Genomic DNA, 25,506 nt, shown 5'->3' on the forward strand with positions numbered 1-25,506 from the left:
ATTTAAACCCTGGTAGCACTTTTTTTTTCTAAGAGTGTACACAGAATTTTTCAGGATTGCAAAGCATGCAATCTTGACTAACAAAATATTACTGACATTGATACATTACTTTAATGCATATCAGGAGTCATTATTGAGACTATAGGAGACTGAAAACAACTGAATCATTTCATTCACATTATATAAAGACGACTGTATTCTCCTGCATTGATTGACCTGGCATGCTCGAATGTAAAGCATTTACCGCAACAAATGTACAGAATGCCACTATAAGGAGATGGTGAGTGTGTGTGTGTGTGTTTGTGTTTGCACGTGTGTTTGAAGAGTGGGTGAGTTTTTCTGCAAGCCTGCATGCGAGAGCTTTTGCGTGTGAGTGTGTGCGGGCGTGCATGTGTGCTTACGTGTGCTTGTTGTTGGTTAAATGTTTGCTCAGTAGATGTGAGGTATATTAAGTATGTAAGGCTGTGTATGCAAGGGTGAATATAGTATGTAGAATATAGTGTATCTGTGTGAATGTGTTAGTAATTGGATGGGTGTGTCTTGGTTTTAGAATACAACATAGAATGAGCTGCAGTCTGCCCCGGCTCTGCGATAAATAGCATGGCCCTACTAATTGACATTATTGAGTAATGTACAGTATAAAAGAAATGCATTAGAAGGTAAGCAAAAAATCCCTTAAAAGGGTCAGTAATTCTACAATGATGTCATGGTTAGCTATTTGACTAATTATATTATCATATGAGCTGACACTGGGATTTGTAAATGTTCCTTATAACTAGAGATACTGTACAATACATCTGTAACACACAATGTGTATTAGCAGGAGTTATTAGCTCATATCTGCTGTAGATTAGTGTCGATTTTTCAGTAATGAAAGTAATTACGATGATTATGTCAGTGGAGGTGTAATCTTAGACAGTAATAGTGCAAACAGATTTTTGGGAGGTTGGAGTGCAGTTACGGCAACAAGGACAAAACAGAATACAAGCATTATATTGTTTCTGTAGACTTTGACACAAACCTTTATCAATGTCAAAATGCCAGGATTCGCAGCAGGAACAAAAACATTTGTCCTGTCTGGGGCTACCCCCGTAGCAAACCTCGACTACATCTTGACTGTTTTACGGTCCTTTTTTTCCTTTTTACATTCAGTATACCTATCTCTTTCTATGTTATGTCAATGAATATACAGTAAACAATTAATTATGAATATAGAGTGTGAAAGAAAAATGGTGTCACTCAAGGAATGGTGAAATCAAGTCATGTTGCAACCAAGGTCATCGATGAAAAGATGTGCACTAGTAACATCTGGGTAAGCAAGCATTGGGAAAGTGGCAGGTAGATGGCTGCTGTGACTAACCAGACTGCTGAAGAAGAATCTATAGGTGTTTTTGACTCTATGTTCAAATGTCTGACGCCCACTCTGCCCCCTCCTCTCCCTTGTCATTCCAGAAACAGGACGATGATGATTATGATGAAGATGATGCTGAGACTGGTATGACTGGAGACGAGAAAGAGGAAGAGGTGAAGGAGAAAGAAAAGCTTGGGAAGCTTCAGTATTCCATAGATTACGACTTCCAGGACAACAAGGTGGGTGTTTTGACGAGCAGATGGCTTTCTGATGACCCCGGAGCTTAATAAATAGACAATTTTACTGTGCTGGAAAAAAGACAAAACAAAGCTAACTGCCTAAGCCTCTAGTCCAAGGTAGTTTTCCACATGACGGCTTTCAAAGGCAATGGACTTTTGCCATTTGCTGAGAGTTTTCTATCTTTCAGAAATGCAGTTTGAGTTGATCCAAAAGCCAAGGACAGCTGTAAATGTGAATTTGCTGACACTAAAGGATTGATACAATCCATCGTTCTACGGTTATGCTTTCAAGATCAAATCAGTCAAACTTTTACAAAGATTCCATTCCTTGTTTGTGTTATATATGCAGCGTATGAATTGATTTCCTTGACCTGTTATGCAGCATTTGCTCCGTCATCATACTCTTCTGTGGAGAATATCTTTGTTCACTGATACTTTGAGGAGCAAAGGCAGACAGACGGACAGACCTCACCACACCAAAGCATCTTTATCATGTTCATCGTAATGTGTTATACAAGCATAAAGTAAGGGCTTTCTTTCATCTGTTCAAAGAAACATCTGTTCAAAGAACTGTGGGTTGTCTCTGTGGAACTGTGAGAGGACACTGTCTGGGTACATTGAAGCTGATTGACTGACCCATGCATAGAGCAAATTGACTGACCCTTTTACCCTTGACCTCTGACCCCTAGCTCACAGTGGGCCTCCTCCAAGCAGCTGATCTCCTCTCCATGGACAGTGGCGGCACCTCTGACCCCTATGTCAAGGTCTATGTCCTCCCAGACAAGAAGAAGCATTTTACCACCAAGGTGCACAAGAAGACGCTGAACCCTACCTTCAATGAGACCTTTGTTTTCAAGGTAGGCTACTGTATCTCTCTCTGTCTCTCTGTCTCTGTCTCTCTTTCTCTCTCTTCTATAACGTGTATCAGAATTATAAAGATAATTCTAATAGACCTAAGCTGTGATGGATGGCCAGACCATAACTCCTGCCAGACAGCCAGTTACCCAAAGCCTGATGCATCAGCTATGCTCTCTCTCTCTTCTGATCCATCCACTGTGCTGGTATTCAGATAACACCTCATAACAGAGATTCCACAGTCCACTGCAGACTCCCTGCATCTGATATCAACTAGCCTCCACCACTGAATCTCCTCGGCCGTTAATAGAGTCAGAGCCTAGACTTGCATTTGTAGATGCTCAGATGCATTTCCTTAAAACAATCTCTAATTTGTTTAATAACATTTTGGACATGTACTGTACATTATAAATCCCTATCGTATAAAGCCATCATATAAATTGAATTTATATGGTCATATCTGAAGTTCAAAGAAATTATTCAATATTGCATTTCAAAGAATGAATTACAAACTATTCTTCAGATATTGTGTAACTACTGTCTAATGTATACGGTGTATATTAGACTGTATTCCATCAAGTATAAATAGCCTCAAGCTTCCCATTGTCAGAATCTAATTCTACAATCTGTTCCCATGTGCTTTCATTTATGTTATTTTTATTTTATGTTCGTGTCTCTCTCTCTGTGTGTGTGTGTCTCTGTGTGTGTATATGTCTCTCTGTGTGTGTGTGTGTGTCTCTCTGTGTGTGTGTGTGTGTGTGTGTGTGTGTGTGTGTGTGTGTGTGTGTGTGTGTGTGTGTGTGTGTGTGTGTGTGTGTGTCTGTGTGTGTGCATCTGTGTGCATTCGAAAGAGAGCAGCAGTATAGACTAGTCTAGCTGGAGAATGTGATTGGAAATCAGAGCTTGACCAGTGATAAAGCATAGCAATAGAAACCTCAGAGCTGACCTGAGCAGAGCAGAGGAGGGGATAAGAGGGATGGCAATCCAGTTAAAGGAGAACGCCACCTCCCTCCCTCCTGTCTGAGTGCTGACACAGCTCTATGAGAAAGGGATCAAACCTGCTATACCTTCCCAAGGACAGGACAGGACTGCACTGTTCAGTTCTGCTGAGGGAGCAGCGCACTATGCAGGCTGGCTCTGGCCCTCTGTTCCTCTTCTCCCACTAATCATCCCACACGCCCATAACTCCTCTGGGGACAGATAGAGCATCTGCTCCCAGTGCAGGGAAATACAGCCCAGACCCATTCTAGCGATGTCCAGAGAGGTCCAAGATACTCTGTTCTCATTTAATGGCTATTCATATTCAGGTTTCTGTATACACCTCCAAATTGTGAGATTCTTTGGATACTGCATACAACTATTTGTGCATGTCTGGCTCTGATCATTCATGGTCAATGTATGTATATCAGGTCAAAATAATGCTATGGTTGATCCACCAATTCGGTGCCTTTTGAGAAGTGTAACTTGTCACGCCCGCTCCCCCTCTCTGGCGCTCGAGGGCGCCAGGCTGCCCATCATTACGCACTCCTGTCACCATCGTTACGCGCATCAGTGCTTCATTGGACTCACCTGGACTCCATCACTTTATTGATTGCCTCCTCTATATCTGCCTATTCCTCAGCTTGATCCCTGTGTCAGCACTAATGTCGTTATGTTTCCCTTGTCCAGACACTGTCCGTGTTTTGTTTCATGTCTGTTATTTACTAACTATTCACTCCCTGTACTTGCTTCTTGTCTCCCTGAGTCTGTCCTCACATAACTTTGTCAGACAAAAATGTTTGATTTCACCTACTCTTAACATTTTGTCATAAAGAGCACATGGTCAACTTCATTAAAAAAAAAAATCCCATCTCAAGAGGTTAAATAAAAATGTACTTTAGAAAGTGCCTATTAAGTGCAAATGAAAGAAACAGGGTTGACGATTTCACCTTAAGTCAGCCATAAATCCCTTGTGATGACGGGAATGGAAACTTGTTGTGTGCAACAGGGAGTGGAAATTCAATGAAACCTTAAAAAAGTTGAATTGTTAAAAAATGTCTAACCTGTCTATCTGTGGGTAACAGGGTTGGCGTGTTATACTCGACCCGCTCAGTTTTCCACCACAAAACCCCAGAAAATGTCCAAATAAAGTAGAACCAGCTCATCTGCTTTTACACTATGATTTTACTATTATATGTTTAATCTTTCTTTTGGAAACAATATTTAAAAAGGAATAGTTTCACCATATTACAATTGAGAGTTCAGTTCACGTAACATGGTTGACCTTAAAATGAGGGACAGACTAAATTCATCACTAATCACATTAGAGAGGCTTCAGAGGCTAACATTTATAAAAGAAAGTGATATTAATGTTGATGGGGTTTTTGATGTTTTTCAGATTCCATTCCAAGAGATGGGTGGCAAGACTTTGGTCATGCAGGTATTTGACTTTGACCGCTTCTCTAAGCATGACGTCATTGGAGAGGTAAAACTACCCTTGCACAAACTGGACCTGGCCCAGCCATTGGAGGAGTGGAGGGACCTGGACAGTGCAGAGAAAGAAGAGGTAAAATGTTGAAGACCATCACCCCACTTTTATTCAGTCCTTTGAAATACGTATCACGTTGTACAGTTCAGAACGATGTTCATCCTCGTAGTGTGAATGGTTCCTTATATTTAGTGTTGCTTAGTGTGAATGGTTCCTTATATTTAGTGTTGCTTAGTGTGAATGGTTCCCTATATTTTGGTGTTGCTTAGTGTGAATGGTTCCCTATATTTAGTGTTGCTTAGTGTGAATGGTTCCTTATATTTAGTGTTGCTTAGTGTGAATGGTTCCCTATATTTAGTGTTGCTTAGTGTGAATGGTTCCTTATATTTAGTGTTGCTTAGTGTGAATGGTTCCCTATATTTAGTGTTGCTTAGTGTGAATGGTTCCCTATATTTAGTGTTGCTTAGTGTGAATGGTTCCTTATATTTAGGTGTTGCTTAGTGCGAATGGTTCCCTATATTTAGGTGTTGCTTAGTGTGAATGGTTCCTTATATTTAGTGTTGCTTAGTGTGAATGGTTCCCTATATTTAGTGTTGCTTAGTGTGAATGGTTCCTTATATTTAGTGTTGCTTAGTGTGAATGGTTCCTTATATTTAGTGTTGCTTAGTGTGAATGGTTCCCTATATTTAGATGTTGCTTAGTGTGAATGGTTCCCTATATTTAGGTGTTGCTTAGTGTGAATGGTTTCTTATATTTAGTGTTGCTTAGTGTGAATGGTTCCTTATATTTAGTGTTGCTTAGTGTGAATGGTTCCCTATATTTAGTGTTGCTTAGTGTGAATGGTTCCCTATATTTAGGTGTTGCTTAGTGTGAATGGTTCCCTATATTTAGTGTTGCTTATGAATGAAGCGTTTTATTACAGTTCTGAATCTCATGTATGACAAGTTTTAGTGTGCTGGTGTGTTTGCAGGGGAAATTAACTCCCTAAGCAACACAATGTAAAACATAAATATATTTTTAAAACAACTGCTCTCTGTATGTACTGATAAAATATGATTTATAAATATGGTTCCCTATATTTAGTGTTGCTTAGTGTGAATGGTTCCCTATATTTAGTGTTGTTTAGTGTGAATGGTTCCTTATATTTAGTGTTGCTTAGTGTGACTGGTTCCCTATATTTAGTGTTGCATTGTGTGAATGGCTCCCTACATTTAGAGTTGAAGTCGGAAATGTACATACACTTAGGTTGGAGTCATTAAACCTCGTTTTTCAACCACTCCACAAATTTCTTGTTAACAACATCTACTTTGTGCATGACACAAGTAATTTTTACAACAATTGTTTACAGACAGATTATTTCACTTATAATTCACTGTATCACAATTCCAGTGGGTCAGAAGTTTACATACACTAAGTTGACTGTGCCTTTAAACAGCTTTGAAAATTCCAGAAAATTATGGTTTAGAAGCTTGTGATAGGTTAATTGACATAATTTGAGTCAATTGGAGGTGTACCTGTGGATGTATTTCAAGGCCTACCTTCAAACTCAGTGCCTCTTTGCTTGACATCATGGGAAAATCAAAAGAAATCAGCCAAGACCTCAGAAAAAAATTTGTAGACCTCCACAAGTCTGGTTCATCCTTGGGAGCAATTTCCAAACACCTGAAGGTACCACGTTCATCTGTACAAACAATAGTACGCAAGTATAAACACCATGGGACCACGCAACAGTCATGCCGCTCAGGAAGGAGACGCGTTCTGTCTCCTAGAGATGAACGTACTTTGGTGCGAAAAGTGCAAATCAATACCAGAACAACAGCAAAGGACCTTGTGAAGATGCTGGAGGAAACATGTTCAAAAGTATCTATATCCACAGTAAAATGAGTCCTATATCGACATAACCTGAAAGGCCACTCAGCAAGGAAGAAGCCTCTGCTCCAAAACCGCCATAAAAAAAACCACACTACGGTTTGCTGAGCACATGGGGACAAAGATCATACGTTTTGGAGAAATGTCCTCTGGTGTGATGAAACAAAAATAGAACTGTTTGGCGGAGAAAGGGGGATGCTTGCAAGCCGAAGAACACCATCCCAACCGTGAAGCACGGGGGTGGCAGCATCATGTTGTGGGGGTGCTTTGCTGCAGGAGGGACTGGTGCACTTCACAAAATAGATGGCATCATGAGGCAGGAAAAGTATGTGGATATATTGTAGCAACATCTCAAGACATCTGTAAGGAAGTTAAAGCTTGGTCGCAAATGTGTCTTCCAAATGGACAATGACCCCAAGCATACTTACAAAGTTGTGGCAAAATGGCTTAAGGACAACAAAGTCAAGGTATTGGAGTGGCCATCACAAAGCCCTGACCTCAATCCCATAGAAAATTGTGGGCAGAAGTGAAAAAGCATGTGTGAGCAAGGAGGCCTACAAACCTGACTCAGTTACACCAGCTCTGTCAGGAGGAATGGGCCAAAATTCACCCAACTTATTGTGAGAATCTTGTGGAAGGCTATCCGAAACGTTTGACCCAAGTTCAACAATTTAAAGGCAATGCTACCAAATACTAATTGAGTGTATGTAAACTTCTGATCCACTGGGAATGTGATGAAAGAAATAAAAGCTGAAATAAATCATTCTCTCGACTATTATTCTGACATTTCACATTCTTAAAATAAAGTGGTGATCCTAACTGACCTAAGACAGGGAATATTTACCAGGATTAAATGTCAGGAATTGTGAAAAACTGAGTTTAAATGTATTTGGCTAAGGTGTAGGTAAACTTCCGACTTTAACTGTAGGTGTTGCTTAGTGTGAATGGTTCCCTATATTTTGGTGTTGCTAAGTGTGAATGGTTCCCCATATTTAGGTGTTGCTTAGTGTGAATGGTTCCCTGTATTTAGTTGTTGCTTAGTGTGAATGGTTCCCTATATTTAGGTGTTGCTTAGTGTGAATGGTTACCTAAATTTAGTGCTGCTTAGTGTGAATGGTTCCCTATATTTAGTGTTGCTTAGTGTGAATGGTTCCCTATATTTTGGTGTTGCTTAGTGTGAATGGTTCCTTATATTTAGTGTTGCTTAGTGTGAATGGTTCCCTATATTTAGGTGTTGCTTAGTGTGAATGGCTCCCTATATTTTGGTGTTGCATAGTGTGAATGGTTACCTATATTTAGTGTTGCTTAGTGTGAATGGTTCCCTATATTTAGTTTTGCATAGTGTAAATGGTTCCCTATATTTAGGTGTTGCTTAGTGTGAATGGTTCCCTATATTTAGTTGTTGTTTAGTGTGAATGGTTCCCTATATTTAGGTGTTGCTTAGTGTGAATGGTTACCTATATTTAGTGCTGCTTAGTGTGAATGGTTCCCTATATTTAGTTGTTGCTTAGTGTGAATGGTTCCCTATATTTAGGTGTTGCTTAGTGTGAATGGTTCCCCATATTTAGGTGTTGCTTAGTGTGAATGGTTCCCTACATTTAGTTGTTGCTTAGTGTGAAAGGTTCCCTATATTTAGGTGTTGCTTAGTGTGAATGGTTACCTAAATTTAGTGCTGCTTAGTGTGAATGGTTCCCTATATTTAGTGTTGCTTAGTGTGAATGGTTCCCTATATTTTGGTGTTGCTTAGTGTGAATGGTTCCTTATATTTAGTGTTGCTTAGTGTGAATGGTTCCCTATATTTAGGTGTTGCTTAGTGTGAATGGTTCCCTATATTTTGGTGTTGCATAGTGTGAATGGTTACCTATATTTAGTGTTGCTTAGTGTGAATGGTTCCCTATATTTAGTTTTGCTTAGTGTGAATGGTTCCCTATATTTAGGTGTTGCTTAGTGTGAATGGTTCCCTATATTTTGGTGTTGCATAGTGTGAATGGTTACCTAAATTTAGTGCTGCTTAGTGTGAATGGTTCCCTATATTTAGTGTTGCTTAGTGTGAATGGTTCCCTATATTTTGGTGTTGCTTAGTGTGAATGGTTCCTTATATTTAGTGTTGCTTAGTGTGAATGGTTCCCTATATTTAGGTGTTGCTTAGTGTGAATGGTTCCCTATATTTTGGTGTTGCATAGTGTAAATGGTTCCCTATATTTAGGTGTTGCTTAGTGTGAATGGTTCCCTATATTTAGTTGTTGCTTAGTGTGAATGGTTCCCTATATTTAGGTGTTGCTTAGTGTGAATGGTTACCTAAATTTAGTGCTGCTTAGTGTGAATGGTTCCCTATATTTAGTGTTGCTTAGTGTGAATGGTTCCTTATATTTTGGTGTTGCTTAGTGTGAATGGTTCCTTATATTTAGTGTTGCTTAGTGTGAATGGTTCCCAATATTTAGGTGTTGCTTAGTGTGAATGGAGGACATGCACACAATGAGGATGAACATTGAGGAGGAATATTATTAGATTGAACAAGTTTTGTTCTCCCCTTTACCCTCTTCTCCCGTCCCACACGCAGCAAGAGAAGCTGGGAGATATCTGCATCTCTCTGCGCTACGTGCCCACTGCTGGGAAACTCACCATCTGCATCCTGGAGGCCAAGAACCTCAAGAAGATGGACGTGGGAGGACTGTCAGGTAAAATATGGAAACATAATGATCACTGTGAATAAAACAATGGAACAGATGAACAGTGGAGTTTACAGTATCTCCCATATCCTGGCTCAATGTCCTCCCCTTGGTCAAGGTCAACGAGGCAATACCTCTATTCAAACAGTACGACACCCAAATCTATATTCCCAAATCTATATTAATACAGCTATTTCAGAGTGTTTCTCTGTGCATTATTCTGTGGTAAAGGCTATATAACATGAAATAGGATCCAGTGAAATCTTGTGAACCGACCGTATGATTTTTATCTGTATGGTGAGCTGCTGTAGGCTACATTGCAAGGGGCCATTCAGTTTGCGCTCACATGCTGACTCTGATGTACCCACGACTCTTCACTCCCTTCAGCTAAACTGCACTGCAACCATCTGCTGGCAGTTTACTGCATTACAACCACTGCTGGGTTCCTTTTGTTACTGGAGCCTTGATGGTAATGAAGTATTGTGTTTTAATGATTGAACTCTGCTGAAACAATGTGACAGGGGCAATAAGATACATCTATTAAATGACATAAAGCCATGTCTGTTAATAATCCCAATAGTGAGTCTGATACCAGGCCTGTTTTAATACCTGGCTGTGTGTATCAATCCCTCTGTGTGCAGATCCCTATGTGAAGATCAACTTGATGCAGAACGGTAAGCGTCTGAAGAAGAAGAAGACCACGGTGAAGAAGAACACTCTGAATCCATACTACAACGAGTCCTTCAGCTTTGAGATCCCTATTGAGCAGATGCAGGTAGTGTACAGCTTTGAACAAAACGCTCAAAGACAGACACACACACACACACGCACGCACGCACGCACGCACGCACGCACGCACACACACACACACACACACACACACACACACACACACACACACACACACACACACACACACACATACATACCTGACCGCAGCACAGCCATGCTAAAACCAGAATGAATCATGCCCCCTTGTGTATCCTTGAATTAGCTGACAGTAATGTAAGAGCGTACAGCTGGGAGGGGAGAAAGTACCAAAGGCATACATACTGTACACCATGGAATTACAATTCAATTATGCAATTATATTCTGTAAGATCTTTCTAAATGTCAATAATATAACACTTGCTTTTTCTCATTCCCTAGAAAATCCAAGCTGTGGTCACAGTGCTGGATTATGACAAGATCGGTAAAAACGACGCCATCGGGAAGATCTGGGTGGGCAGCAAGGCGACTGGCACCCAGCTGAAGCACTGGTCCGACATGCTGGCCAACCCTCGCCGCCCCATCGCCCAGTGGCATCCACTGCAGCCCGAGGAGGAGATTGATGCTTCGCTGGCAGCCCTGAATGCCAAGAAGTAAACCTCCTCTACCCACTAACACCCATACCCAAACCTACCCATCCTCCTCACCCCTGGTCCTACACATCTACCAATACTACATTCCAAACCAACACACCAACCAATTCTACACCCTATACCACAAAAGATACCTACCTATATCCCAATTGACATGATCAAAAAATTATAGAAAAGAAAAGCATCATTCCACAAGAAGACAGTCACAAGATCACTCAATTGATGTTTATATTGGGGTTGCAGTTAGTTACATTGCGTCATGAGGATAGGAGCCTAGAGTGTGAAAACAGAGGTCCAATGTGATTAGGGAAGTAAAACCACACACTCACTCATTTTGTACCTTTTCATCCCCTCCCCTTAGAGACACCGTTGCTTCAATACTGCTTAATACTTAAAATGCTTTATACTGCCATGTAATAGAGGAAAAACACAAGCAGGTTCATTCCTTGGGTGTATTGTTGCACCATGCTCCACACCTGCCAGTTACTTACTTACTACATACTAGATACGATTCCATTAGTTCGAACTACATTCCTAGAGTTGGGTAAAGAGTAGAGATAGACAATATCCAGTTACCCCACACTGTTAACACACTGCCTTTTTGATTATTAGCTCATCTGCTCGCCCATATTCTCAGGTACACTGAGAGAAAACTCAAACTTCATGCCTTTTTTTCTAAACGGGTTGTTATTCAAAATGCTCCGCAACATGATCAGAGAATAATGTTTTTGATGATTTTAAAATCTCAGTCTGGTGCTGGATTGGTTTATTTTTCCATAATCTAAGACTAGTCTAAATTTATCACTGAAATGGCAACAGGAGAGTCTCTCGAGTGTCTCTCAATAACACCGTTTGTGGCTGTCAGTCAACAGAGTTGAGATGTGAAATATATTTAGGATAAAGGGACCATGAGCCACTGTAAGTGTCTACCATGGCCCATGCTGGGAAAGCATGCAAGAGAAAGAATATCTGTGTGGAAACTCCAAGGACTGAATGGAAGGTCCCATTCAGTCCTTGGAGTTTCCGCACAGATATTTCTCTCTCTTGCATGCTTTCCCAGCATGGGCCATGATAGACACTTACATGCATGCAAGAGAGAGCATATCTGTGAGAATATCTTTGTGGAAACTCCAAGGACTGAATGGGACCCTGGTTGACACAATGTTGTTTGTCAGGTGTCTATTCTACTGCCTGCAATCTACCACCTTCCCCTCCAATGCCTCTACTATTTAGGATCTATCTCCCTGTTCAGTGCTACTGCCATTAGTCATGGACTCACAACAAGGATTTCACTTGTTCAAACGAATCCCTGTATTCGTCTTACAGTCATAAAGGAGACAAGCCTTCCAAGTAATGAAATAAGCAATTCTCAACTACCAGGGACGCCTTCCAATTAGCTGTGTTGTTTTTTTCTCACCCTTTTCTTTTCAATGTCGAACTATTTTATTCCTCAAGCACTTTAAATCAAAATGTTCTGTTCTAATTCTACTCTCCGAAAACCAGAGAATTAACAATTTATTTTATGATGAATAATTTCTGGTAAAAAAGCAAGAGAGTGAATTTATGAGTGAATCATTATTTTTGTGGTTTTGTTTGATCATTTTAACCTTTTTTTTCTTGTGAATGCACTTTGATTGCTCTGAGACAATTGTTGTTAAGTTTGATTGAAAGGATAAGATCTGGAAGGTTCCCGTTATGTGTATGTTATACACAGATTACCAAAGTGCTGAATCTAATTGCACTATACTGGATATCTCTGTGTTACGTTGTTATAGATTGTTCTTTGATCCAGGGTGTTTTTTTGATGAGATGTCGTGACTTTTAGTCAGGTCACATATTCCAAAGTCTTCTGACTGGGAACAAGACACATTTCAATGAAATGCTGTTCCTCAGATCCTTTGCTGAATAAGTGATTTTACATTTTGACTTTCTCTTGAGATAAATTTGAGTATAAAACTGATCATATGACTGAATTAAATTGACAATTAAAAAATGTAAAAGTCGTAGCAAAATGCCATTAGACTTTCAAGCCACACTAGTAATTTAATAGGACATGAACTCTCTCTGTGCACCATCTTGTTCCAAACAACAAAATATTACAAAGCAAAACAATGTATTTCAAGGACGGCAAAAAGTACTTGATTGTGTTGAAGAACAAGCAAAGCAGTTTAATGTTTTAACAGTTTGACAACTTTTATACTTTTGGGAATTACAGTAGTGAATGTTGGTTAATGTATTGCTTTTCTCTATTGGACAACCATATCTTTATTTATCTGTCCAGTAGGGGTCAGATTAGTTATGTTTTATATTTAATTTGATTTAGTTTCTTCTATATGTTCAAAAAGCAACACTAAAGAAAATACAAAATGCAAGCAATCAAACAACCCATCGGTGTGTAGTTTTGCCTATATACATAGTTCATACAGGTTGATACTGCATGTTTCTACAAAATACTGTACAAAAGAGCATGTTTTAGAGATTAAGCAAAAATATCTTGTGTACGTATGTGGGTGTCATTTGTCATTTTAATACTGTAACACAATGCAGGAAAAAAGATACACTGTATATTTTCTAAATGAAACAAATATGTATTTATTTTCCATGAATGGGTTATTGGAGAGAATGTCATAATATATTAGAATAATGTGATTCTGTCCATGCCTAAACTTTTAAGCAAGTTTGTCGTCAAGTACTGTGTGTGAGTTCATGTCGGATAAAAATGTAGCCGCATGCTTGCTATCTAAATCCTTGTGATTTATTTGGATTGATTATAATTTATTTCAAATGTATTTATTTATGTACTTATTTCTTTGTTCATACATTGTTTCCTTTGAGATTATTTAAATCTATGTTGGTCTTCTTGACAAATATCAGTCATTGTCGAGGGGCTCCAAGTTCAAGAAATACAGCTATTCCAAAGTGGAACTCTTCAATGATCAGTGCCATTGCTGAAACGTTTCCACCATTTGGTTAAAAAGACAAGAAAAAAGATAAACCTGATTTTTGGACAAACATGTATTACAAGCCTACTATTTAGGATGCTAAAGAGCCCACCAGAACTGAATCCACACACCTCCACACTGGACATAAAGCTTGGAGTCCCCTACTGTACATGAAACTTTTTGGGGGGAGTTTTACTTTGCGTTGGTTTAATGACCTGACACCCTTTGCAATTATATGTATTTTACAGTGCTTATTACACAAATAAATGTGTATGTGTATACAGATAGTTGAATTAGATAAAAACTAAAGCCATAATACTCAAGCACTAACTCTTTAGAGCTCTGCTGAATAACTAGTTATTGATTTGTAAAAAAAATAAAAATAATAACACTTCTTAATCTTCCTAGGCCAGTGTTTCTCATGTACATTCTGCTCAGAACTCTGTACTCATCTAGATTCTAGAAGGCAAAATATTGAGCACTGAGAGCAGTTGTGAGTTTAGTAGAGTGGATGTGATTTTGTTTTCTACTTTGAAGATGTTAAAGCTGTCTTTATTTTATACATGTGTAGCTAATATATTCCAGTGGTGTAATTTGTATATGCCTTGTTTTGATAGTCTGAATCATGATTTTTCTTATCTCACAAGATGTTATCAAAAATACCTGAAGAAGTCATCCAGAACATTTACATTATTGAAATGTGAGTGTCAGGCTGGTCTGTTGGTGATCCTTGGGCTGAGTGCAATTCATTTAGGACCCTGACTGCGATGTATGGATCCCTCTATTTTCATCCACAGTGGCTTTACAGACATGACATAACATTGTGATGAAAGATATGGCAGAAATATCTATCTATCTTGTAACAATGCCATGTCTCAGCATTTTTGTCTGATCAACATAAGTTGCGTTCATGGTAAACAGGAAAGTTAAGATGAATAATCTACAGTCTAATCTTAGCCACTTTGATGGAAACCAGCTGTTTCAAGTCAACAATTCCTCTAATAGCAACACTATTGAAATAATAATCATAGTGTTGTTTGATGTTTGCAACAATTTTATAATGGGATCATTGATGTTGCTTCTCAATGTCACAATCAACCTTTTGAACTGTGACCAAACCGATGCACATGGAACTTCATCCAGTCGACGAGTTCAGTGTCTTTACAAAATACTGCCAGTATATCCATCTATATTTACAATTCCATGAAATCATCTTCAGTAATCTGTTTGAATCTATTTCAGAGCCCAAATAATTCCACTGATGCCGATGCAGGTTAGATGATAAAATAACTGTGATTAAAGGATCAAATATAGCACATTTTTATTAAAAATAGTTGATTGTTTCAATGCGTTTTACACTGCCACGGTCATTGGACAGTTCGCTATATGGGGAAAAAGACTGACAACTGTGTGTTTGTGTGTATGTATGTATGTTACAAGAACAAAAAGCATAGGCCCTTTATAAAGTTAAGAGGTTGTAGTGCTAAAACACAGTACTACTGCAACTTACTATACCTAAACGTATATATCTGCATGCCCAGAATACATAAACCGTTCTTAAGTGTACATTTTAAGTGGTGATGAAAATAATTAACAAAGATGTTTTTATTTACAATGATTTAAAATGTTTATATTATAGGATTACCTATTTTTTTGAAAGCCTAAATTGATATATCTACTTTATGCACAACTGCTTTAGAAACTAACTGCAGGCTATATCTCAGCGGGGAAGAAATAATGGATTGAGAGCACGATGATTCACACACTACATTCTACAGTTCTTTTGTACTACTAGCTGTTTTATTTCTATCAGGCTTTTAAATGAGTTATTCAAGTACTTCATAAAAAAGGCCAATGTGATTTTCAAAGGGATACCCTCCAAACTAGAACATCATATCAAATCAAATTGTATTTGTCACATGCTTCGTCAACAAAAGGTGGAGACTTACAGGGAAATGTTTTCTTACAGGCCCTTCCCAACAATGCAGAGAGAGAAAATAGAGAAATAACAGAAAAGTCATACAACTTCCATGTCAATAATGTGTTAAGGAGTGTCTCAGTTGGCCTAGGTCACTCACCACCTAACAGTGTGTTCTCCTGTCTCTGTTTGTGTTGCTCGCTTTGTGTTTTCTCTTTCTACTGTAATAATCACTAGGTTGGTCTTGTGTTTCTATTGTATTATATTTAGAATGCAAAACTGCATTAGGACCAATGGAAAAGACAATGATTGAACTTTTCCACCATGAATTCAGTTTTTCCTGTCTTAGCATTAATGTGCTGTTGTTGTGGAACTGGACTCGCTGGGGGCTCCTTTGGATCCAGAATGATACGGATTTTCAGAGGAACGTCGTCCATCGCGTTTACAACATGGATATATATACTACCAAAACATGGAGAATAGTACCAACCCTCTCTCTTGAACTCTTCCTTCACTTCTCATTTTCCATACTACAATTGCATTCCAAAATACTTTTTTCTCCTCTCTTTCTCCTCATCCTCTTTTTATGCCTCAGAGGACCATGAGATTGCGTGTCCTCTGGCTGTGTTTCTTCGTGTCTTAGTGTTGTGGTGCGCGTGTTCATGTCAGTACTTGTGCCTACTGTGGATCGCATGCTTTAGCCCTTGACTGGACACAAAACGTTGCTCCTATACAAACTGCCCACGGCCCGTCAGTGGATGAGCATCGAGGATCCTTGTAAAGTTATCGAGGGAACCAAATAACTCAATACAGATCTATCATAAGTGTTACCAGCTCTGTAAGAAACAAATAGGAAATAAAGGCCTTTTAATAAGCTTGGACTCATGTATTGTCTGTGCATCATGGCTCTATTCTTTATTAACCTCTCTACAAGGGGATTTTAACTTCAGCATCAAAGTGTTCATTGGTTGGATACCAGTTTTTATCGCAAGATATCTGGAATTTAGCGCTCAGTACTGAACAATTCCTTTGAGAAGCACTTAATGCCAAGTGATAAAGATTTTGGTAGATTGAGAACACACACAATGACAGTTATCACATATTTAACCATCTACAGTTTATTGAGCAAGTGATCAAACCACAGACATGTGTACAAGTAGCATTTCAGTTTTTTCTGAAATGTCTCTTATAATACATACATACATGGTAAAGTTGTTTCAACGTAAAATACTGTCTTTAAATATACTTACAGTACATGTGTAGACAGATAGCTGTATTGTTCTTTCAGGAAAGGCACATGTAGTATACATAAAGAGCAGTGGAGGCTGCTAAGGGGAGGACGGCTCATAATAATGGCTGGAATGGAGCGTATGTGTTTGATGTATTTGATAACATTCCTACTGATTCTGCTCCAGCCATTACCACGAGCCCGTCCTCCCCAATTAAGGTGCCACCAACCTCCTGTGATAAAGAGGCCCTGTGTTGTGTCCTGTGCTATCTGCATTACAAATCATGTACAGGTTTCACTTGAAAAAAAAGCAATGCTGTCCATTTCATAACGTGAGGCACTATGTAGACTAATGGTACTGTTTCATGAAAGAGGATACATATTAATAATATTGGTAAATTGGTAAAAATATGGTTGAGTATAGGTATAAATATTCGAGAGAAAAAAATCATAAATTATATAAAAATATCCAACAAATGTGACAAGTGTGACATCTGTCTCGCCAGAGACCATGGTACAGTACACCACACTAAAATCAAAGCAGGAAATGGTTAATGAGCAGCTCAGAGAAAATGGTCTGTGATGGAAATTTGGACATCAATTGAAGTACAAACCATAAAGACTAATGCTATAAACACCTCATAACAACTGACAATGTGTAATGTTATCAATGTCATAAAAGTTATACCTATGATTGTTTTTTCAGTTGTTTTTTTCAGCAGTGCACACTGAAGCACAAAATCAACATACGTTTGTGATGTATAGGTAAAATATGTGGATGTGATATTGATTAGAGTTTTCGGAGTTTACTGTACCCCAGATCACACCCTCTTTGAGCGGACGCTGTGTGTTCTTCTTCTCACCTTTGACCTCCTGGTATGAAGTGAGCCAATGAACATGGAAGTCAAGGGTCAGGCCAGGGGTCATCAGGAATTTGACGGTTCCTCACCATGCCTCTGAGAACAGTTGGCAGGTAAGTGTCACTGAGCACCATGGTACAGTCTCAGGGTGGGAGGATGCCGAAGGCCAATGATAGTGACACACAATGCAAGCTTGAGGAAAGTATACTATGACTTTGGACAGAGGCTTCCAACCTCTTACTTGGACAGCTTGCTGATGACACGGATCAGAGCCCCATTCTCGTCCTTCAGTCTCTGGTTGTCTGATTTAAGCTCTGACAAGACCTACAGGAACAGAGAGAGCAGCATTAGATTGTCATGGTAGCTAATTCGCAACAGGGAACAGTGGTGACACATAATGCCCTGTAGACAGAAATATGTGCAAGTGACACTGCCTTGTCTTTTGTCTATGTTCCTTCTTATTTAAGGGACATTGACAGACACATTTCATACACATTGTTTATCATTATCAGGCAAAGTAAGAATGATATGCAATATTTAATCACCAGAAACACGTTGCTAAATGATTGAACACTACAATCGCTATAGTCACTACATGCAAAGGGTGGACAGAAGGGTGGAGAAAAGGGTGGAGAAAAGGGTGGAGAAAAGGCAGGCTTTCAGCAAAATATGATGTAAAGCAATGAGAGCATGCGGATACAGTATGATCGTGGAAAAGGTTGGGACATGATTAGGCTTATGGTTCTATGTGCAAACTACGAGCCGAGAGAGAACCGAAACAGAGAGATAGAGATATGCAAGGCGGTCAGCTTCCGCAATCTAGGTCACCTCCCACAGCATGAATAATGACTAAAAATAACCACAATCTTTGTCAAAATCTCCCCCATCCCCCACAGACAGTGCAGTGAACAATAACGTTTTGTGCTTGCCTGAAAAAGTCTACCTTCACAGATGATGATGAACTCATCCCCCCACTCCTGTCTATTCCAGTTACCGCAATAAATAGCAGCATATTGTTATGTATTATATTTGACGATGCATACTGCACATTTTTGGTCCAACTGTTTGTCTAGTTCTGCTTCTGTCTCAGACAGAGCAGACACACACACACACACACACACACACACACACACACACACACACACACACACACACACACACACACACACTATTGTGCACATGTTTTTTGGCCAGTGGAAAAGGGTTTAGTGAGTCGACGGATGCCAATGAGATCACACATTCCACTCCAACATGATTGAGACAAACGTAATAGTTTAAAATGTCAGATTCCCTATCAGCCACTTTGCATTGGACACTGTGGCAAAAAATTAGCAAACAATGAAAATGTCAGGTTTGCGAAATGGAAAATTGCAATCATGTTAATCCCTACAAGGTTTCCTTGGCGACTTCAGCACTCTGCCTTCCATAAGTCTCTCAAGGAGCGTCCAGACTGTTTCTGAGTTCGTTCAAGCTGAGGATTGAGTGACCTGCCTGACTATACTTTAATAATAACCACTGGAGAAACGTCAGGCTGCCACCACTACTGTACTGGTCTCTACACAGCCTAGTAAATAATATCACCCATGTAGCATGGATGTAGCTAAAATAGATGAGGGAGTTTAAGGGGGCTGCCCTTCATTGGCCTTATGGGAGAGTGAGTCAGAGAGAGGCATGCCACACAAGTGAGAGAGGCCTTAAGGTGGAGGAGTGAGAGTGGGAAATGGGGGGTGCAGCAGCAGGACCTGCCTGAGATGAGCGCAGCAGAGAGGAGGGAAGGAGGTGCAGCATCAGGAGAACCAGAAGGAAGACAGATGAGAGGAGGTGTGGCTGAAGACTCAGGGAGGGGAGAGCAAGGAGGGGTAGAGAGGTGGAGGCGTGTGGGACAGGGGGGTTAGAGGTCCTCTGTCTCAGGCAGGAAGGCCATCTGGGAGAGGCGGGTGAGGACACGCAGCATGGCCCTGTTCTCAGCCAGCAGACGCTCCTTGCCGCTCCGCAGTGCCTGCAGCTGAGCCAAAACAGGGAGGGCCTGCAGTAAACACAGGAATACAGAGAGAGTGATAGAAAGAAAGAGAGCAGGAGGATGGGCCAGTGGAAAGGAGGAAGCAGAGCTATAAACACACACACACACATACACACACACACACACACACACACACACACACACACACACACACACACACACACATACTTAGGAGCTCCTTAATGACATTCACACACAAAGAGATACTGTAAAAGGAAGCAAGAAAGAAATCGGCAAAAGAGACAGCTATGCAAAAGAAAAGCACAGCAGGGTGCTATCCTTAAGTTTGCTCTCCGCAAACCTGGGCAGTTTTAAAAGGCAGTGGGTAGGGAGATGCTGTATGGTTTACACAGCTTGTCAGTCGTGCTGAGGAGAGATGGGGAGAGATGGGTGTGGGGGACTTTCAATATAACCTTCAATTTCAGCCTCATTCAGAGAGCCCAATAGGTCATAGAAAATGGAAATGATTAATTTTCCTGGGTTCCCTGGAAGGCTTTAGAGGTTAACCTCAGTGCGGTTTAGTGGAGATGTCTGTGGTTTGACAACGTTCATGGGGGAAACCACAGGCAGGCAAGGAGGCAGCACACACATAGACAGAGGAAAGCTGAGCCCCATGTGGCTCAGAGAGTGGCCTCAGAGGCTTCCCCCCAGAAGAGGAAAGGAAGGCTGGGTAGAAAGGGAAGAAATGAAGGTGAGCCTGGAGGAAAGGGAAAGCCGGGGAGAAAGAGAAGAGAGAAGCCCAGTGAGGAGAAGAAGGCTAGAGAGAAAGACAGAAGAGAAGCGAGAAAGGCCAGGAAGAAAAGAGATGGAAGAGATCCAGCTGCTAACATCCCAGGAAACCATTTGAAGTCTGCCTTCACTCGGACTGAAGAATCCATGGATATGTTAGACTGTTTCTCTGTGCTGTCTCAGTAAGCCTTTCACAGCACACTGTTCTGAAGAACAACTATTGACAAGTTTATCTTGGAGTAGAGAGAGACACAGTAGAGAGGAGAGAGAAAGAGAGTGGAGGAGAGAGAAAAAGGAGAGAGAGAGTGGAGAGGAGAGAGAGGAAAGGAGAGAGACAGAGTGGAGAGGAGAGAGAGGAGAGAGCGAGTGGAGAGGAGAGAGAGAGAGGAGAGAGAGGGAGTGGAGAGGAGAGGAGAGAGAGAGCGAGTGGAGAGAGAGAGTGGAGAGGAGAGAGGGAGGGAGGGAGTGGAGAGAGAGAGAGAGAGAGAGAGAGGAGAGAGGAGAGAGAGGAAAGGAGAGAGAGAGGGGAGAGGTGAGAGAGGAAAGGAGAGAGAGAGAGTGGAGAGGAGAGAGAGTGGAGAGGAGAGAGAGAGAGGAGAGAGAGGGAGTGGAGAGGAGAGAGAGAGCGAGTGGATAGGAGAGAGAGGAGAGAGAGAGAGAGAGTGGAGAGGAGAGAGGGAGTGGAGAGAGAGAGGAGAGAGGAGAGGAGAGAGAGGAGAGAGTGGAGAGAGTGGAGAGTAGAGAGATAGTGGAGAGTAGAGCGAGAGAGAGGAGAGAGTGGAGAGTAGAGAGAGAGTGGAGACTAGAGAGAGAGAGAGAGAGAGAGAGAGAGAGAGAGAGAGAGAGAGAGAGAGAGGGGAGAGGAGAGGGGTGGAAAGTGGAGAGGAGAGAGAGAGAGTGGAGAGTAGAGAAAATGGAGAGTAGAGAGAGAGTGAAGAGTAGAGAGAGAGAGAGAGTGGAGAATAGAGAGAGAGAGTAGAGAGAGAGAGTGGAGAGTAGATAGAGAGTGTGGAGAGTGAAGAGTAGAGAGAGAGTGGAGAGGAGAGAGAGTGGAGAGGAGAAAGAGAATGAGTGAGTGCAGAGGAGAGAGACTGGAGAGTAGAGAGAGAGTGTGGAGAGTAAAGAGTAGAGAGAGAGTGAGTGCAGGAGAGAGTGAGTGCAGAGGAGAGAGTGGAGAGGAGAGAGGGAGGGAGGGAGTGGAGAGAGAGAGAGAGAGAGAGAGAGGAGAGAGGAGAGAGAGGAAAGGAGAGAGAGAGGGGAGAGGTGAGAGAGGAAAGGAGAGAGAGAGAGTGGAGAGGAGAGAGAGTGGAGAGGAGAGAGAGAGTGGAGAGGAGAGAGAGAGAGGAGAGAGAGGGAGTGGAGAGGAGAGAGAGAGCGAGTGGATAGGAGAGAGAGAGAGGAGAGAGAGAGAGAGAGTGGAGAGGAGAGAGGGAGTGGAGAGAGAGAGGAGAGAGGAGAGGAGAGAGAGGAGAGAGTGGAGAGAGTGGAGAGTAGAGAGATAGTGGAGAGTAGAGCGAGAGAGAGGAGAGAGTGGAGAGTAGAGAGAGAGTGGAGACTATAGAGAGAGAGAGAGAGAGAGAGAGAGAGAGAGAGAGAGAGAGAGAGAGAGAGAGAGAGAGAGAGAGGGAGAGGAGAGGGGTGGAAAGTGGAGAGGAGAGAGAGAGAGTGGAGAGTAGAGAAAATGGAGAGTAGAGAGAGAGTGAAGAGTAGAGAGAGAGAGAGTGGAGAATAGAGAGAGAGAGTAGAGAGAGAGAGTGGAGAGTAGATAGAGAGTGTGGAGAGTGAAGAGTAGAGAGAGAGTGGAGAGGAGAGAGAGTGGAGAGGAGAAAGAGAATGAGTGAGTGCAGAGGAGAGAGACTGGAGAGTAGAGAGAGAGTGTGGAGAGTAAAGAGTAGAGAGAGAGTGAGTGCAGGAGAGAGTGAGTGCAGAGGAGAGAGAGAGGAGGATGTAGCCAGAGGGGTGAGCTTGAGAGAGAATGCTTAATTATTTATTACTCATGATGTTTTAATGCTCTTGAACTCTTTGATATTTAACCAGAGCTGAGTCCTATAGATAAATTCCCACATTTTGCCAGTGCTGGAGTTTCAGAGGCTGCCAGGAATAATCCTAGCCCATTATCCCAGAGAGACCCATCCCAATGGGCACACCCTGGTTTTAATCAACTTGGTTACCACGTCATTTCAATGGAATTACGTTGAACCATAGTGGAATAAACGTTGAACTGACATCTGTGCCCAGTGGGATATCAGAGAGCCATAAAGTAACCAGAATTGTAAAACATCGGACAGACCCTGTGGCAGAAGAAATGTGTAGAATCACATCAGACCTGTGTGAAAAGAGGAAAAGCATGTCTGTATACTGTTGTATGTGCATATCTCTATCCCAGTGGGCAAAACCGGTTGCAATGACATTAAAGCAACCTAGTTTCTGGTTGTAATGATATTGCAGCCTGCCTGCTTTACAAACAGTTGAAGTCGGAAGTTTACATACACCTTAGCCAAATACATTTAAACTCAGTTTTTCACAATTCTTGACATTTAATCCTAGTAAGGTTGCTCCTAACTGACCTCGCTTAGGTCAGTTAGGATCACCACTTCATTTTAAGAATGTGAAATGTCAGAATAATAGTAGACAGAATGATTTATTTCAGCTGTTATTTCTTTCATCACATTCTCAGTGGGTCAGAAGTTTACATATACTCAATTAGTATTTGGTAGCATTGCCTTTAAATTGTTTAACTTGGGTCAAACGTTTCGGGTAGCCTTCCACAAGCTTCCCACAATAAGTTGGGTGAATTTTGGCCCATTCCTCCTGACAGAGCTGGTGTAAATGAGTCAGGTTTGTAGGCCTCCTTGCTCGCACACACTTTTTCAGTTCTGCCCACACATTTTCTATAGGATTGAGGTCAGGGCTTTGTGATGGCCACTCCAATACCTTGACTTTGTTGTCCTTAAGCCATTTTGCCACAACTTTGTAAGTATTCTTGGGGTCATTGTCCATTTGGAAGACCCATTTGCGACCAAGCTTTAACTTCCTGACTGATGTCTTGCGATGTTGCTTCAATATATCCACATAATTTTCCATCCTCATGATGACATCTATTTTGTGAAGTGCACCAGTCCTTCCTGCAGCAAAGCACCCCCACAACATGATGCTGCCACCCCCGGACTTCACGGTTGGGATGGTGTTCCTCGGCTTGCAAGCCTCCCCCTTTTTTCCTCCAAACATAATGATGGTCATTATGGCCAAACAGTTCTGTTTTCGTTTCATCAGACCAGAGGACATTTCTCCAAAAAGTACAATCTTTGTGGCCATGTGCAGTTGCAAACCATAGTGGCTTCTTCCTTGCTGAGTGGCCTTTCAGGTTACGTCGATATAGGACTTGTTTTACTGTGTATATAGATACCTGTTTACTCCAGCATCTTCACAAGGAAAAATTACTTGTGTCATGCACAAAGTAGATGGCCTAACTGACTTGCCAAAACTGCAGTTTGTTAAGTGGTTGAAAAACGAATTTTAATGACCCCAACCTAAGTGTATGTAAACTTCCGACTTCAACTGCACATGCACATCTAGTGTGTATGTGTTCTAATGTGTGCCAATGTGTGTGTATGTGTGTGGGCAATGTGTATGTTTGTCTGCGCAGGCATGTGTTCATGCCCAGGTCTCTAAAGAGGTGAGGTGACAAGCGGGTGTCAATCACTTCTCGCTCCCATACAAGACCACTCACCGTCAACCCCCCCAACCCCCCCCCCCCCCACCCACCCCAACCCCCCCATCCTCCCTGGCCTTGAGCCAGCCTGCCCCATGGTCAGCGTTCAGGGCTGGTACCCACAACGGAAATTTCTCACTCGGGCAGCTTCCTGCTGAGGCAACATGGGGTCACAACATGGGGTCAAACACTCTGTTCCGTCTCACATCTCTGTGTCACATACTGAGTTGTCATCATAACCTTTGGCTATTGCTAGAAGTGGTTTGCACTTGCATGAGGTTCACATCTATTCAGTCCTGAATGATATTCTGCTGCTGTTTTTCTCTTGCCCCTCGCTCTTCGAAATGCTAAATATACACAATTAGTGCAGGAATGCTTAACATAAGCAGGTCCTTTGCTCTTGGATGGAGCCTGGTATTCAGCTGGATCTAGGTCAGTCAGTGTGTAGCCAACAAAAGACAACAGTCTGCTTGGTGTGGGACAGATCTCTCTCTCTCTCTCTCTCTCTCTCTCTCTCTCTCTCTCTCTCTCTCTCTCTCTCTCTCCTCTCTCTCCTCTCTCTCTCTCTCTCTCTCTCTCTCTCTCTCTCTCTCTCCTCTCTCTCTCTCTCTCTCTCTCTCTCTCTCTCTCTCTCTCCTCTCTCTCTCTCTCTCTCTCTCTCTCTCTCTCTCTCTCTCTCTCTCTCACACACACACACACACACACACACACACACACACACACACACACACACACACACACACACACAACAGACGGCAGGCTGTGCTGCTTGGTGTGGGACTACCTCAACCTCATCATCACTTGTTTGCCTATAATAACCAAGCAGGGCCATGTAGTGACTTCCCTCCTTGTTGCAGTGGAGACCTTACCTTGAGCTCTTCCTCCATGTCCGTTACCCTCTTCTCCAGAGCCTGTTTTTCCTGAGGAGAGGAGGGGAAATGTTTTAGCAGGTAGTTCAGGTCAGAATCACAATCGACTTTAAGATTATTTTTCATTCCCACACATGATGATGAGCCCATAGTGGAATGAACAGACAGACACCATGACATGGAAAAGATCTGAAAAAAGAGACTGAGATCAGAAAAAAAGCAGAGAGTGGTAGACATGTAGATATCAAGCTGTCAGGATTGAAAGAGAATTGGAATGTTGATATCAAGGATATGAGGCATATGGCTTTGAGAAAACAAAGAAAGAGAAGCCCTCAAGATATATAACAAGTTATAGATACCCTTTTCTCTGATTCAAGTACAGTGGATCTTTCAGATATTCTGTCCTGTTTCTGTAAG

At 41.4% G+C, this 25,506-nt stretch overlaps 2 protein-coding genes across 19 annotated transcripts in view; one reads left to right on the plus strand and one right to left on the minus strand.

Moving 5' to 3' along the window:
- The window catches only part of LOC115165799 (synaptotagmin-2), an 86,908-nt gene extending 75,931 nt beyond the window's left edge, over positions 1–10,977 (plus strand). For 6 of the 7 annotated variants that reach the window (XM_029719172.1, XM_029719176.1, XM_029719174.1 and 3 more), the window contains 6 exons: positions 1,453–1,590; positions 2,280–2,447; positions 4,823–4,990; positions 9,342–9,459; positions 10,092–10,225; positions 10,600–10,977. In XM_029719172.1, coding sequence (XP_029575032.1) covers positions 1,453–1,590; positions 2,280–2,447; positions 4,823–4,990; positions 9,342–9,459; positions 10,092–10,225; positions 10,600–10,815 — 942 coding nt within the window. In that variant the 3' untranslated portion in view covers positions 10,816–10,977. The remainder of the gene's footprint in view (positions 1–1,452; positions 1,591–2,279; positions 2,448–4,822; positions 4,991–9,341; positions 9,460–10,091; positions 10,226–10,599) is intronic. The other variant, XM_029719179.1, reaches the window with a different exon arrangement.
- A 5,789-nt stretch (positions 10,978–16,766) lies between these two features.
- LOC115165800 (protein phosphatase 1 regulatory subunit 12B) overlaps positions 16,767–25,506 on the minus strand; it is a 52,272-nt gene continuing 43,532 nt past the window's right edge. Inside the window, exons 9-12 of one of the 12 annotated variants that reach the window (XM_029719185.1) lie at positions 25,449–25,499; positions 25,090–25,140; positions 24,344–24,371; positions 16,767–18,083 (exon numbers count right to left, since the gene is read on the minus strand). In XM_029719185.1, coding sequence (XP_029575045.1) covers positions 18,067–18,083; positions 24,344–24,371; positions 25,090–25,140; positions 25,449–25,499 — 147 coding nt within the window. In that variant the 3' untranslated portion in view covers positions 16,767–18,066. Of the gene's footprint in view, positions 19,786–24,285; positions 24,375–24,835; positions 24,857–24,920; positions 25,141–25,448; positions 25,500–25,506 lie in introns of those variants that run through there. The other 11 variants (XM_029719183.1, XM_029719180.1, XM_029719190.1 and 8 more) reach the window with 11 other exon arrangements.

The sequence above is a fragment of the Salmo trutta genome, chromosome 28 (assembly GCF_901001165.1).
Source record: "Salmo trutta chromosome 28, fSalTru1.1, whole genome shotgun sequence".
Lineage (NCBI taxonomy): Eukaryota > Metazoa > Chordata > Actinopteri > Salmoniformes > Salmonidae > Salmo > Salmo trutta.